The sequence below is a fragment of the Henckelia pumila genome, chromosome 1, assembly GCF_033568475.1.
Source record: "Henckelia pumila isolate YLH828 chromosome 1, ASM3356847v2, whole genome shotgun sequence".
Taxonomy (NCBI): domain Eukaryota; kingdom Viridiplantae; phylum Streptophyta; class Magnoliopsida; order Lamiales; family Gesneriaceae; genus Henckelia; species Henckelia pumila.
Genome location: NC_133120.1, coordinates 105,083,749 through 105,099,219, shown reverse-complemented (window position 1 = coordinate 105,099,219; position 15,471 = coordinate 105,083,749). Strand labels below are relative to the sequence as shown.

At 38.8% G+C, this 15,471-nt stretch overlaps 1 protein-coding gene across 5 annotated transcripts in view; it reads right to left on the bottom strand.

The window, feature by feature from the left end:
• Positions 1 to 15,471, bottom strand: part of LOC140876515 (protein unc-13 homolog) — a 28,152-nt gene that overhangs the window by 12,186 nt on the left and 495 nt on the right. For 2 of the 5 annotated variants that reach the window (XM_073280492.1, XM_073280495.1), the window contains exons 2-16: positions 15,157 to 15,221; positions 13,279 to 13,546; positions 12,285 to 12,351; positions 11,938 to 12,088; positions 9,643 to 9,813; positions 8,804 to 8,896; positions 8,502 to 8,711; positions 8,318 to 8,419; positions 7,754 to 7,984; positions 7,556 to 7,636; positions 7,049 to 7,138; positions 6,792 to 6,974; positions 6,540 to 6,698; positions 415 to 507; positions 50 to 121 (exon numbers count right to left, since the gene is read on the bottom strand). In XM_073280492.1, the coding sequence (XP_073136593.1) occupies positions 50 to 121; positions 415 to 507; positions 6,540 to 6,698; positions 6,792 to 6,974; positions 7,049 to 7,138; positions 7,556 to 7,636; positions 7,754 to 7,984; positions 8,318 to 8,419; positions 8,502 to 8,711; positions 8,804 to 8,896; positions 9,643 to 9,813; positions 11,938 to 12,088; positions 12,285 to 12,351; positions 13,279 to 13,546; positions 15,157 to 15,221 (2,036 nt within the window). Of the gene's footprint in view, positions 1 to 49; positions 122 to 414; positions 508 to 6,539; positions 6,699 to 6,791; positions 6,975 to 7,048; positions 7,139 to 7,555; positions 7,637 to 7,753; positions 7,985 to 8,317; positions 8,420 to 8,501; positions 8,712 to 8,803; positions 8,897 to 9,642; positions 9,814 to 11,937; positions 12,089 to 12,284; positions 12,369 to 13,278; positions 13,547 to 15,156; positions 15,222 to 15,471 lie in introns of those variants that run through there. The other 3 variants (XM_073280493.1, XM_073280496.1, XM_073280497.1) reach the window with 3 other exon arrangements.

Genomic DNA, 15,471 nt, shown 5'->3' with positions numbered 1-15,471 from the left:
CGTCATGCATGATGCTCAAAGTACAGAATGCATATGACGATAAAGATACCTCTTCTATGATCCTAAACACTTCAACTGCTGAAGCTGCTTGCTTTTGCTGTAATGACAAAGGTTCCCAGTCCTGAACACACACAAGACATAAGCAATTAATCTTAGAAAATCAATTTGATTTTCACATCCAAAGCATAAAGCAAAGGGCGCCAACAACAATTGAGTTGCACAACAGCTTATCATGACATCATGAGAACAAAGAGCTCCACAAAAATACCAATGAACATTTCAAAAATATCATGCAACAGATGCGGTAACCCAACAAGTATAACTCCAGAAAATATTACCATGTATTCCATTTATTTTACCATATCATGGTAAGGATAAGTTGCAGGCTACATCCAAAATAAAAATGAGACGGACCTCAAGCTCAAAAGCACGTGCAGTCCATTCAAGGATTCTTTCATGTTGCGCAACTATCCAGTCAAGAATGATTGGCCTAGAAATTTCAGCAATCTGGGAGGAAGAAGCAATGTGAAGAGAAGAAATGTCATAATCCCGAAATTTTTTAGTCACTCAGCATCTTTGCATGGGAATTGTAGCACTGAACAGTCTCAAATATTGCATGTCACATATGATAGCTAAAATAAGTGCTACTCAAACTACATTGCAGCTAACTCTTTTACTTTTGATAATTTTTTTCGGGGAGGTAGATACTCGGTAAAGAAGGTGCGTTTTTTAAACTCAGATGGAAGTCTCACAGTCTACAGTATCCGGCTAAATACTTTTTTGTGGGAAATATTTAGCATCACACTCCCCAAGAAGAGATACTAGTAGAAACAGATGCTGATGATCTTATTATATCACAAAGCAGTCTATTTATTAAGCTGATAGAATATATTATCAGAATATAAAATAACTATATTTAATGTCCAATGACCAGTAAAAACTGGTTAGAAAGAATAAATAAGATTATATGTCTGCCAGAATCCTAGAGTAAACACATACTGACCAAGGGAGATGGGGAAGTTAGGTTCCCACTCTTCTGATCTAGCAAGCAATCCCTCTCATTTCAGGTAAGGGCGGTTGCATGCATATACTCATTATGTAGGTACTATTCATACACCAAAACAAAGGCTATACTCAACCAAGCCCAAAAACCAGAAGCAACAGAACTAGAAAAATACATCTCCCCTACCTTTATCAACATCATGAATTACTGATACAATATATTCCCTGAGCTCAAATAAAATGCACGTAACACAACGAGAATGACACAAGTAAGGTACGTAATATAGAATTGATAAGGAATCACAGAGTTTCCTCTGTTACAAGAGTTTACACACTCTTCCCTAGCTACAGCTAGTATAGACTCATGAGATAACTGAATGAATCTCTCACACGCTCTCCTCATGTTCTTATAACTAATTCTCCCGCTCAACTGGCTTCTTTCTTCTAGAATATACAAAGCGGATGTTGGGCTTCTTATTATCAGGGCCCAACTCCTCCAGACCCTTATCAACACCTGCTCCCTCAAAATTAGCCTTGTCCTCAAGGCTAAAGTTAGGAAATTGAGATTGTAACAGCACAGCGTCCTCCCAAGTAGCTTCTGCCATTGGCTGCCCCTTCCACTGTACCAACCACTGTAACACTTGATCAGAACCCCTGCTCTTGAAATGTTTAGCCAACACTCGTTCGGGCAGATAATTAAAAAACAAAGCTGACTCGAGCTCCTCCGGTAAAGATGTTGTTATGCCTGGATTGTGCCCCACCGCTCTTTTTAGACATGAGACATGAAAAACAGGGTGCACTCTTGACTCTTTAGGTAATGCCAATTCGTAAGCCACGGCACCGATCTTACGAATAATTTGAAATGGTCCGTAATAACGAGCTGCCAATTTTTGATACACACGTCTACAGAGGGATTGTTGATGATGAGGGCGTAATTTGAGAAAACCCAATCGTCCACGACAAAGGAAACATCTTTGCGATGTTGATTAGCGACCTTAATCATGTGCTGTTGGGCCCGCTGCAGAGTAAACTTCAGCTGGCGTAAAACTTCATCCCTGTCTATAAGATCCTGAGATACTCCCGCCACTTGACATTCCCCTGGTAAATATTGAATTAAGGTCGGTGGTTTGCGCCCATAGACTGCTTCAAATGGTGTCATGCCTGCTGAGGAGTGAAAGGTCGTATTGTACCAATATTCTGCCCATGGTATCCATTCTGCCCAAGATTTCGGTTGCTCAGAAGCAAAACAATGGAGATAGGTTTCCAAGCAACGATTAAGTACCTCCGATTGTCCATCGGTTTCTGGATGGTATGAAGAACTCATTCTCAACTTCGTGCCTTGTATCTTAAAGAGTTCTTGCCAAAAATTACTTAAGAAGATTGGGTCTCGATCACTGACCATTGATCTTGGAATGCCGTGAAGGCGGATAATCTCTCTTGCAAAGGCGTCCGCTACAGATTTAGCTGTAATAGGATGACGAAGTAAGATGAAGTGGGCTGCCTTAGACAGCCTATCTACTACCACCATGATGATATCCCATCCTCTAGATTTTGGCAACCCTATGATAAAATCAAGAGCTATATCTTCCCAAATTTGATCAGGAAGGGGCAAAGCCTGTAATAACCCCGCCGGAGCTGTTGCTGAATATTTGTGTTGTTGACATACGACACAGGCTGCCACAAATCTATATACATCCCCACGCATGCCCTGCCAATAGAAAGTGGTAGCAATCTTTCTGAAGGTGCGAAAAGCCCCTGAGTGCCCTCCCATCGGAGATGCATGAAATTCTTCCAACAGTTTGGTAATCCAAGAAGAGCCCTTTGGAATCACCACTCGGTCATCATAGAATAACCTGTCATTGACCAGATTAAAATGGGCAACAGGCGGCCCTGTAGCCTGGAGCTTGAGAATAATATTTTGTAAAGATGGATCTGCCCTCACTGTTGCATCCAATTCTTCCCATTGCATCCATACTGATATGGAGATATTCAACAACTCCCCACCTTCATTTTTTCGAGACAAGGCATCTGCTGCACCATTTGATTTCCCAGCTCGGTATTGAATTTCAAAATCATATCCCAACAATTTAGCCAGCCAATGTTGTTGGTCGGGAGTATTGATCCGTTGATGTAGTAAACACTTCAACGATTTGTGATCTGTAAGTACAACGAATCGTCGCCCTTGCAAATATGGTCTCCAAAACTGCACCGCCATCACCAAAGCCATAAGCTCCTTTTCATAGGTGGATTTTGACAAAGCCCTTGATGACAGGGCCTTGCTGTAAAAAGCAATCGGTCTCCTTCTTGTGATAACACAGCCCCAAGCCCTCTTCCTGAAGCATCACACTCCACCACAAAGGTTTTATGAAAATCTGGAAGTTGCAGCACTGGAGCAGTACACAGGGCTTCTTGTAGTTGTTCGAATGCCCCTTGAGCGATGTGATCCCATTTGAAGTTATTCTTCTTCAATAACTCCGTTAGAGGTTTGGCAATCAATCCATATCCCCGTATGAATTTCCTGTAATAACCAGTGAGGCCTAGGAACCCGCGCACTTGCCGAACTGATTGAGGTGGTGGTCATGATCTTACTGACTCTATCTTTGATGAGTCCATTGCCACACCTTGACAAGAGATGACATGGCCCAAATACTCTACTTGCGATGAGCCAAAACAACATCTTTTTTTATTAAGCCGCAGTGTGTGTTGCATCAATACGCAGAGGATAACTTTCAAATGTTGTATGTGGTCTTCCCAAGAACCACTGTAAATTAAAATGTCATCAAAAAAAACTAACACAAACTTCCGGAGATAAGGGCGTAGTACCTCATTCATCGTTGCTTGGAATGTCGCTCCATATAACTCATCCAACAGCTCATCGACCACCGGGATGGGGTATTTGTCTGCAATGGTAATTTCATTTAATGCTCGGTAATCCACACAAAAGCGCCAACTTTCATCCTTCTTCTTAATCAAGACCACTGGGCTGGAATACAGACTGCAACTGGGCTGAATCACCCCAGCCCCCAACATCTCCTTGACTAGCCGTTCCATTTCATTTTTTTGGTAGTGCGCATATCGATATGGTCGAACCACTACCGGATCACATCCCTCACGAAGACAGATAGCATGAGACTGATTTCGCAGAGGAGGAAGCTCTGTTGGGCTTTCAAAAATATCCTTGAAGTGAGACAGTAAGTCCTCGACCTCCCATGACTGTCTCAGTGTGCCGTTTTGTTCTGTTGCATCCTTCACAGCCACGGTAACCCAGATGGCCCCACAAAAAACCATATCCATTGTTTTGGCGACGGACCGTAATGACACCACCGACCTGTTTAAGGTTGGATCGCCTTGGAGCACTAACTCTTGACCATTTTGCACAAATTTCATGAGCATCTTACTCCAGTCCACTCTAACTTCGCCCAGTGTTCGAAGCCAATCTACTCCCAAAATCAAATCGACCCCTCCCAATTCAAATAAATATCCATTTATTGTCAACTGACAAACTCCAATATCCACCTCTAAATCTCGACAGACACCTTGACAAGTAACTCGACAGCCATCACCCAGATATACTCCAAACTTCACACTCTCATCAATTTGAAAGCCTTGGTTGAGAGCTAGTGTCTTAGACACGAAATTGTGGCTTGCACCACTGTCTATCATCGTAATCACATCAGCATCCCCAATCTTCGCTATGAACTTCATCGTTTGAGCACCAGTAACTCCTCCCACAGAATATAAAGGAAGCTCGAGTGTCCCACATACCCCCTCAAGCTCGGGGAATGGTTCTGATTCCTCAACATCCCCCTTCGCTACGCCATACGCCTCCGAATCGTCAATTTCTTCCTCTGTTAAGATTGTAACTCGCATGCTTTTGAATGCGCACCGATACATCGGTGTGAATGATTCACCGCACTTAAAACACAGCCCATTTTCCTTCCGCCGCAGATATTCTTGGTGAGATACAATTCGTCCCTCATGCCCCCCTTGTGTGGCTCCCATCGTTCCGCCACCTCGGATATTACCCACGCTTCCCACCGATGATTGCTTCGATCCTGTAGAGAAATTGGGATGAGATGGGTGTCGTTCCTGTGGCTCGCCGCCTATTGTATCGTTGCGACGACCCCACAGCCCACTAGTAACCCGTCGTCCATCAGATCTAGGGCCCAATCCAGAATTTCCCCCGGGGCCCAAAAGAGACGCTACAGAATTTGAACTATTGGACGTTCCCAACTCCAAGTCTTCTATATTACGGGTCAAATCCATAGCCCTAATGATTGTCTTGGGCTCATGAATGCGAATATGTTTTCGGATCTCCTCACGTAGCCCACTTAAAAAATAGCCCATGGCCTGATTTTCTGGCAGATCGCCAATCTGGGCCATCAGCACCTCATAGCGGCCGATATAATCTTCCACCAACCCTTGTCCCTGCCGCAGTGATGCCAATAATTCATACGGGTTTGCAGCCTTCCGACCGCTGTAGCGTTTGATGAGTTCCTCAGCGAATAGCTCCCAATCCATGTATGGGATTTTGGTGTGAATCCATCGGAACCAATGAACGACCATCCCTTCGAGGCATATGTAAGCAATTTTTAATCGGTCCCCCTTTGCTGTGTCATGTAACTCGAAGAACTGCTCCGCCTTCCCTATCCAGCCAACAGGATCATCTCCATTGAAACTTGGTAAGTCCACACGTTTCAACAGTTGTCTCACCTCTCCCGATTCCTCCCACCGATCACCTTTGCGTGAACCCCTTCCATCGATATTAGGTTCGGACACATGGGCTTCACCATTTGGTTGCTCACCCTCACGCTGATCCACCTCCAGATTCCCCATCTTCCCCTTCACTCCAGATTCCCCATCTTCCCCTTCACTAAACTGGTTAACATAGCTTTGATCTCCGACATCTCCCCAAGCGCTTTCTTCACAATTCCCATATCACTCTGTAACCCCAACACATCCTCCTTCATAGTCAACACCAGATTTTCCAACGCCTCAAACCTCGCCTCTGATATCGTTGCCGCCATTTTTCTTCCGTGCTCAGGTATCCGGCAGGTCGGACCAATTGATATAATATATTCCCTGAGCTCAAATAAGATGCACGTAACACAACGAGAATGACACAAGTAAGGTACGTAATATAGAATTGATAAGGAATCACAGAGTTTCCTCTGTTACAAGAGTTTACACACTCTTCCCTAGCTACTGCTAGTATAGACTCATGAGATAACTAAATGAATCTCTCACACGCTCTCCTCATGTTCTTATAACTAATTCTCCCGCTCAACTGGCTTCTTTCTTCTAGAATATACAAAGCGGATGTTGGGCTTCTTATTATCAGGGCCCAACTCCTCCAGACCCGTATCAATTACTAACACTAAAAAATTGCAGGTTAGGGCAACAAAGAAACCAGAACTGTTTATTCTTGCTATAAAGTAAAGAGTGAGTGAGTAACAATAGCAACCACTAACAATCCATGCAAACAATAGTTTAGTGCATTATTATAATTATCAGTCCCTAATTAAAGATAGACAGACCGGAAAATAGTCAAATGCTGGTCCATTGGCAGAGGGTGACTCAGTTTCTTTGCAAACAGAAGCATGGAGTTTAATAAGATGAGCCTCCAATGCAACAGTTGCCGAAAGCACCTTCCTTACATCCACGGTGAGGGATGTTACATCCCGGAGAAATGGTTTCTGCAGAGAAGAAAAAAAGAACTCAGGTCAATACATAATTGCAAACTTGGCACATAAAAAGAAGGCGTATATTAATTATTCATAAAACCAGACCAGTCTTTCACCATAAAACTGGTGCAACTTTTTGGCTGAGATCATAGCACATTCATGATACCATTGACTTAGAACTGGGGAAAATATAGAGAGATCCTCCTCAACAATGAGGTTTAACTCATTTGCAAGTGTAACCAGTGGGTGAATCGTATCTTTTATATACTCAGACGGAGAATAAGTAACCTGTGACCAGAAATCCACTTTGTTATGATTACAATCGAGAAGTTAATCATGGCTAAATAAAGCACGAGGCTTACTCTCCGGCATGCAGCATCCAAGGACTTCTCGACATATACTCTGATCTTTCCAGTAACAAGCTCACTAGAAGTGCCAACCCCTCCAAACTGCTAGCATTGGGGAAAAAAATGGTTAACTGCAGATAAAATTTTCTACAATTTATTGGAAGGATGCAGAACTCTTAGAAATGGTTACTCAAAACAAAATTGTAGAAACCATACAAAAACTACAAAGAAGATGGTGATCCCAAAATAAATTGCAAGCATTGGGAAAGAAATTGGTCAACTGCAGATAAATTTTCTAGTATTGAAAAGAAGGATACAGCACCCTTAGCGAATAGCTACTCAAAATAAAATTGTAAAAAAATAAAACCATCCAGAAAATACAAATAAGATGGTGATCTGAAATTAATGGGTCCCAAAATTGAAGACCTGACACAATTTAACTTTCAGTAACCAACATCAGACAAAGTAGACTGCTAACCCATAAGGAGAAAACATCAAAATGGACAAATGCAAAATCCTTACCTCAGTATTTATTTGTGGAACAAAAACTTCATTGCCTGCTGATAACCCCATGGCCACCACCCTCTCAAAAAATAGCTTTTTCTGCATATTAAAGGACCTTTTCAATAAAGTCTGTGATCAAATCCCTCGCAAATCACTAAAACACCACAAGATGAGAGAATAAATATTTGCCGCTTTAATTTACAAATGGTAGACAACCTGGCTAAAATGCAGATGATAATCCTGCAATTTACTGTCACACCATGAGCTAATTGATAGAAAGATGGATTGCAGCAAACTCAATCTGATTTCATGTCCGTTGCTGAACGTAGAGCATGTCAAACTATTTGTGTAAGCCACTTCTCTGTCATCACACACTTCACCAGATAAAACTTTCTCAACTTCACGAAGTGCATAGTCTAACAGTGCCATGTCTTCGGCTGCAACAAACTTCCATTAAAAAGCAAGAGAAAATTTGTCAGCATTTGCACTACAATGACATAATGAGTAAAACTTAAAGAAACTCAAGAAAGAAACAATAAGTATGTGAAGTAAAATGACAAGAAAATCAAAGCACACAAATCTCAAATATGAGGATGCCCCACAATACAACGCTGTAAAACTAAAATCAGTGCTATAGAACAATGCCAAAAACAAGCTTCCAAGCTACTCTAAAAAAAACTCTCTGGCAGCCCATAAAAACCTGGCGTCTTTTTGAACAATTGCAAGTGTAAGAAAGCAGCTGATATGATTATAGATAAAGATACTTCACAGTGTGAGTACCTGTTGAAAAAGAACCCATGCAAACAATGCATGATGCAGTTTTTGAGTGATGCCCAACATTGACCAAGTCAACTTTATCAACTCTAAAACTTCCTCGGCTTCCTGATATATATTAAAAAACTCAAATAAAATCATCAACACACACCTTTTTTTTTTGAATGAATCATAAAAGAAATTTCCGAACCTCTATAATTTGGCTCTCTTCAAGGATGTCAAATATACTGCAGAGAATCTTCTCATAGAGCCTAATGTTTAAATGATAACCAGTTGTCCAATAATATGTCTCGCCTTCAATACCAAAACGCCCAGGCATAGATGAGAATGCCAATGCAACTTGGCGAATAACTAAAAGAAAGTCACTCCGTTCTGATGGAGACATCTTAAGATCCCATTCCTAAGAAGAAATTATGAAAGTTGTAAAAGTGGAAACCGACAGCACTATTGAAAAAACAAGGCAAGGGAAAGGAAATCATAAGATAGAAGTACCTCTGGATTTCTAATTTTTGCCAGTGAAGCTCCAATCATTTGCTTCCTGTTCTTATTATGATCAGAAGAAAGTAGTTCTTCAAGAATATTTGCCTATTTTAAATGAGTTTAAAGTTAGAACAACTAACCAAAACATCTCAATCACATGGAAACTTGGAGTAAAAGGCGCAGATAACACATGGAAAGGATATGCGACTTTATGATAGATTTGAGTATTTGAGATAAACTGCAACGAAATATCTTACACCTATGCTTAAATATAGACAAACATACATACTGAAACACACACAACATCTGAAAAGACAAATACCAACTTAAACATATATTTCCTTTCATGAGAATCATACATCAATGGAAGATAAGGTAAATATCATGTATGAATCATCTCTATGACAGTAGAATCAGAGTTGCACTATGCAGACCCTTGTCAACGACACATTGTACCGTCTTGATTTCCTATCTCCTATATCTTAGAAATGGTCAATCCTCAACCGTCAACGGGCTCATTCTCAACGTCACACAATATTTCATTGTACAGCTTATGCTCGTAAGAAAATGAATTCAGTAGAATCAGCTCCATACTCGAATATAACCAACTCATGATTTAACTAAGGGCGAAAATCTAAAATTTATACTTAAAAATATATCAAAAGGAAAGATTCATTGCCAGGCAACAAACATGAATTGTTAGCATAAAAGTATAGTAATTGTATGTAAACTAAAGGTCAGGCTTACACCAGTCAATTAGGAACATATGATTAAATTTTAGCAGCAAGAACTGAAACATAAGAAAATGCTGCAAGAAAATAAGATAATATTTATGATAACAAGAAAATTACCTGTCTGTTCTTCCAGTGGATGTACGATTTCTCACTTGGAAAATCAGTTCTTAATATTCCAGTCAAAAGCGCCAGCGACAGTTGTGGAACATCAACATCTTCTCCACAAGGTTTACCGGAAGTAAACTGTGTCAACCTACGCCTAATAAGTGTATCCGTTGCCTCTGAGATCTAGTGCAGAAGATGGTTTAAGTTACTTTTTGGCGTGGCAATAGGACATTACATTTACCTAATATAAGAACCAATGTCAAGTAAAGAGATTTAAACTAGTAAGTTGCAAAGAACACAAAATAGGATAACAATAGACACAAAAATATTGGGTCGAAAAATTAGGATGTTACAAGGTCTGCAAATTGGCAATACCAACTCAGACAAGAAAATGGTATTTCATTCTTCCACTTGTGCCGATGAATGAAATTTCTGAAAAAGGAATGAAATATTTGATTGTATAGCTACCCATGTCTCAATAAATACAATAAAACAAGATGTTTGATGATATGTTCCTGGGAAAGCAATTTTAAAAGTCGGTACGAGCCTTGTTACTTTTTCAAGTTTTTACTCGGCTAAACAAGATTTGGTCAAAGAAGGTCCAGGCATTCTTTAGGTTCAACTCTAGTCTCTAAAATAGTGAAAATTCCATGGGTTTTCACTTTTCAGTCAGGAGAAATCCTGCAACAAACTTATCAGTTCCCCATGATTTTTCAAATATGTACCAGGTTTATGAATTCTCCTGTGTGTTCTCTTTTTAACATTATCTGGAAAGTTCCGATCCCAACAAAGATTCAACTTTTCTTGTGGTCAGCAGTGTTGGGTACTTTGCCGACTTCAGATTTGATGCAGAGACGATGGCCTTCGTGTGCTTTGAGTCCAAATTGGTGTGAGCTATGTCAAAAGAGAGGGAAACTCAGGTTCACATGCTAATACATTGTCCTTTCACATGCGGACTGTGGACTAGAACTTTGATGGAGATGAGGTTAGTTTGGGTAATACCAATATCAACGCAGGATTTATTCGTAACAGATCTTGGATATCTTCTAGGCAAGAGGGGGAGAATTTTTTGGACAATGGTGATTCATAATATTTGTTGGTCAGTGTGGTCGGTGTGGTTGGAGAGAAATGGAAGAATCTTCGAAAATATTGAAGTAACAGTAGAAGAGTGTTGGGAAAAGACCAAGATTAGGACTACTACGTGAAGCACATCTCTTAAAGAGTTTAAGAATGTTTCAATCTCAGATTTATTAAGAGATTGAACTTTTGCTTACCGTTGATATGATTAGGGAGTCGGTATTTTCTTTTGTCATTCGTGGATCTCTTGTGCGCCTTTTTTAATCATATATTTCACGTATATAATATATTATTGTTTCTCATAAAAAAAAAAAGATGGCTTGAGTAAATAAAAAGCTTCAATTCACAGCCCCCTAACTGATATGATTAAGAATATAAGATGATAATATATACAAAGAGGACAAAGAGCTAACTGTACTTGTATGTGCACGAAACTTATATCAGAGAGCAAAACATTAGGTGTTCTTACATTCAAGTTTCTAAAATTCGCTAGGCGCTAGTAGGGCGCCAGACCAGCGCCTAGCGCCTAGGCGGAGACTAGACGCCGCTAGGCGGATTCCTCGGTATAACATAATAAGTCAAATATTATAACTCCAACACGATAACATCAAATTTAATATGAGTTAAAAATCACAAAACTAATAAAATTTCACAAATTTGCTCTACTTCTTCTTCTCCATAAATTTCTCTAGTTATTATTCTCCATATTTTTCTTCTCTTTTATTTGGAAATGCCGTTGAAAGGGTTTTTGTGGAAGGATAATAAAATTTTTCTGTCATTTTCTTTACTGGGCTTATGATTTAAAAATTAAAAGCCAAAAAAAAAAAATCCATTTCCGCCTAGGGCCTCCTAGAGCCCGCCTAAGGCCGCCTAGAGCCCGACTAAGGCCGCCTAGGACGCCTAGGCTGGCCGACTAGCACTTTTTCGGTGCGGTCGGCCGGCACTAAAGTGCTAGTCGGCCGACACCTAGGCGTCCTAGGCCGATTTTTAGAACACTGCTTACATTAAAAACGCCATAATAAACTTCTATAAAATCTCACATGAAACGTTTATCGTTCTACATATACACATTGGTCTTCCCACTTTGGTTATGTCACAAAATTTAAGTAAGGCAATATTCAAATTTTATTCTCCTTGTGACGAGAATCAGCTCAATACATCAAAGATACTCAGCTGAAATATATGCTAAATAAATTTTAAAAATTGGAAATAATGCACTGCATAACCTGCCTGCATTTGCATGCGAATCGTTTCATGGATCTTCAAATTTCTATCAGGAGATTCATGCTCTACATGTCGTTTCTCTCTTCGATTCTTCAAGACACCCAGAAATCTAGCACTTTTTTCTCTCTTTTTTGCCTCGGCTGAATAAATTTCAACCCTAGGTATCCAAAAGGAAAAGAGAAGGGACATAATTCATAAGATTGCCTTAAAATTAACACTTAGCTGGAGTAGTAGACCGGAACAATTGAAAGATTTTTATCTATTTAATAAGACAGATAAAACAAAGTTATCGGAGATTAGAAGATGGTGTGTGTGTGTGTGGTTTTTTTTTTTTTGGGGTGGAAGAAGATTACCGAGAGAACATCATACACGCAAGAAACACTTCATAAGCAGATTCCCGCAAGTCATCATCCGAAAATCCTTCACAAAACCTAAACCTATGCATCAGTTTGCTCAAAAATTGAAACATAATAAAAGATCAGAAGCAATGTAAATAAGCTTAGGAAACAATAGACCTTTCATCTAAGTGGGTTTCAGCAAACGACGATTATTTGGCCATTCGACGGGATACAACCAGTTTATAACACAATGATAATTTATCCAATAAGCTGTCTACAAAGTACAAATTAGTTTTATCCATACAATAATTCAGGATAGACTGAATGAGGACCGAACTAGCCTTATTTGGTTGTTAGATAAGAAAGTTTATTTCTCACATCTCATCAAACGAGGTTTTTTGGAAGAATACCCAAAGCATAATCGGGAATATAAAGTTCCGTTGTTCGAAAATTTGATACCTATGGTTTTTCCATTATTTAGACTACATTGATATTATATAGAAACTCGAAGATGCTACTTTTCAACCCCAGGCCAAAGAGTATGCTACATTTACTCACATAAATTCTTGTTTCGGAGCTCAGGAACTCATAAATGATTTTTAAATAAGATGTTTCATGTGATATAGGTGTCATTTATGAAAACATATAAAAAAATAATATACCATGACTTGAGCGCTTTACATGTATACAAGTAAATCAATTTCAATCATTTATCAACGAAGTTATTGGATGTAATCATACTTCATTATACGATAGTGATTATGCCTAGTGCATACACTTGCATCTACTAAAATTCTACGTAAAATCATACGTGACAAATTAATATGAACCATATATTCTTTATTACGTTCTAAACCAATTTTACAGATATATGGTACTGAATATAAGGCACTCGCGTGTCACCATAATTAACAAAGTTCATTAATGTGGGGAAAAAGAATCTTTCGCATAAAACTATCAAAATATACCATGACGAGTAATAATAATATCAGATAAGTAATATGTATACCTGTCTTTAGAGGTGGTAAAACTGCTGAAAGAACAGTAGTGTTACCCATACAATTTAAATCTGGAACGGTAGTTACTTGGCAGTTCTTCCTAGTTTCCGGGAATGACAAAGGTGATTTTTTTCCAGCTGAACAATTAGTTTCAAACTTGCTTAATTCAACAAAATCTGCATGGTTCATGGGTATCGGTGGTGGCATACGAGACGGTGGAGATCCCATCAAGTTTGGATCTGAATGAAGGTAATAAACATCTCCAGATCGTAAATGCATCTGCAGAAACTACTAGATTTGATTTCTTTCCTCAACAAGTTTTAACAAAGGAAGAAACTCAAATAAAACTAATTCAAACCAAAAAAAACATCAAAGGTAATGCACTAAATTTCAAGAACAGCGAATGATATACTGCTTTCTGAATAAAAAAATCAATGCACTGAGGAATGCCTTTCAGAAGCACAGTTTCACATTTGAAATTTCATGTAGAAGTAGTAAAATCAATAAAATTATCTGAAGAGTGATAATTGCATTCGCAGAGTGCATGACAATAACCTCGCAAACAAACGAGAGGTATAGAGAACTATCACAGTTCTGGATAAAGACTACTCCATCTTTCTTGAACATCTTTTAATATGAAGAATATAGGACAGACCTTTCAAGTTTCAACCAAGTGGATGCCTTCGGACAGTCTAGTTTTAAGGGTCAAAGAATTTCCTCTTTCCTTTCACAACTTGACTAGACTTCAAATGAAGTAAAATTTTCTTTCTCGAGAAAGAAAAGAAATTTCAGTGTCTGCTGATTTACTACTCTTGTATGAAGCATTCAAATTACTGTGCTGCACTTCTCTAGTAGGAAAATAGTTGAAGACATCTTAAATGAGTAGTTAGAACTATTTTAAAGACAAACAAAAGCTATCGTAAAACTCTCAACATGTTCCATCAAAAGATTTTCTTCAATAACAAACTGATTCACCTAATTTAGTATGTGGGAACATTAGCTCAGTAAGTACTAAAAAAACTGATTGAAATTGGCAGCATTCCAAGAAAATAAATCCACCAGGTTGCTATTCCTCCAAAAAAAGCATATCTCAACATTACTACCTTAAATTGTAACTTTCACTTGGTATTAATACAACTAAACAATTTGAACTAAATTAGCCACCAGAAAATTCAAATTTCAAATTAATACTAAGGAAAATCGACTGCAGTCATCCAGTCTTGTACACGATTTCCCCCATCATAACGAAACAATTGTGCAATCTTCACTTGTGGAGACAAACACCTAAATTTTTCATGCACGTGTATGAAAGGTCAAGAAATTATCTCTATATCATAATTCAAGAAGTATAAACAAGATGTTCAACGTGCTCCCACGTGCAATGCACGTGTTTTTACTAGAACTAAAAGAAAGGAGGTGAAATACTGAATTGTAGGTTTGTGATCTTATGCCATAGGTCATGTGTTTTTGTCAGTTCTAACAAAAATGAACGAAATCTGTGGTCAATAACAAATAACCAACAAATTTTACTCAAATGCGCACAGACACCTTTCTGCAGCAAGTTTCTTATCATATTTCCTTGCACGGCATATTAACATCTCTTAACAAGGTACAAACTAAGTAACTTTTACGCAACCAACATACGGCAGGCTTTAAAGATTAAAGCGATGAGTTGAACTCTGTGGATGCAGAAAATGTTCAGTGCATGAAATGTCAATTTTCATGATCAGCTTCAAAAAAATAGACATGATTAGGACTGTGTTCAAGTGTTAATGTCTAATAAGGATGAAAGAAAGACTAGAAAATAGAATTTAACCAACCAAATGAAAATAATGTTTATGTTCAACATCATAAAATGCACCGCAAAAAAAAAAAGGAACACTTCCTACCGTTATTGGTTGTGAAGACTCATCATAATATCTCTTCCTTGCTTGAGAAACATCAAGCACGCCACCTAATCAATCACAGTATTTACCATTTCATTTCACCGAGAGCATCAGAAATGCTGGAGAATTGAATAGCTAGTAATTTAGCAAATAAATTCATGCCTAAATATGAAGATAACACTGAAACACAGATGTAAGCATGCATATACAGAATCCCAAAAGCTCTTCGAGTGAATTAGTAACAGTTAAACTGGCCCAGCATCTCAAAACATTGTGTCGCGTCTAACAAAAAAGTGTATGAGCCGGTATTATTAACAG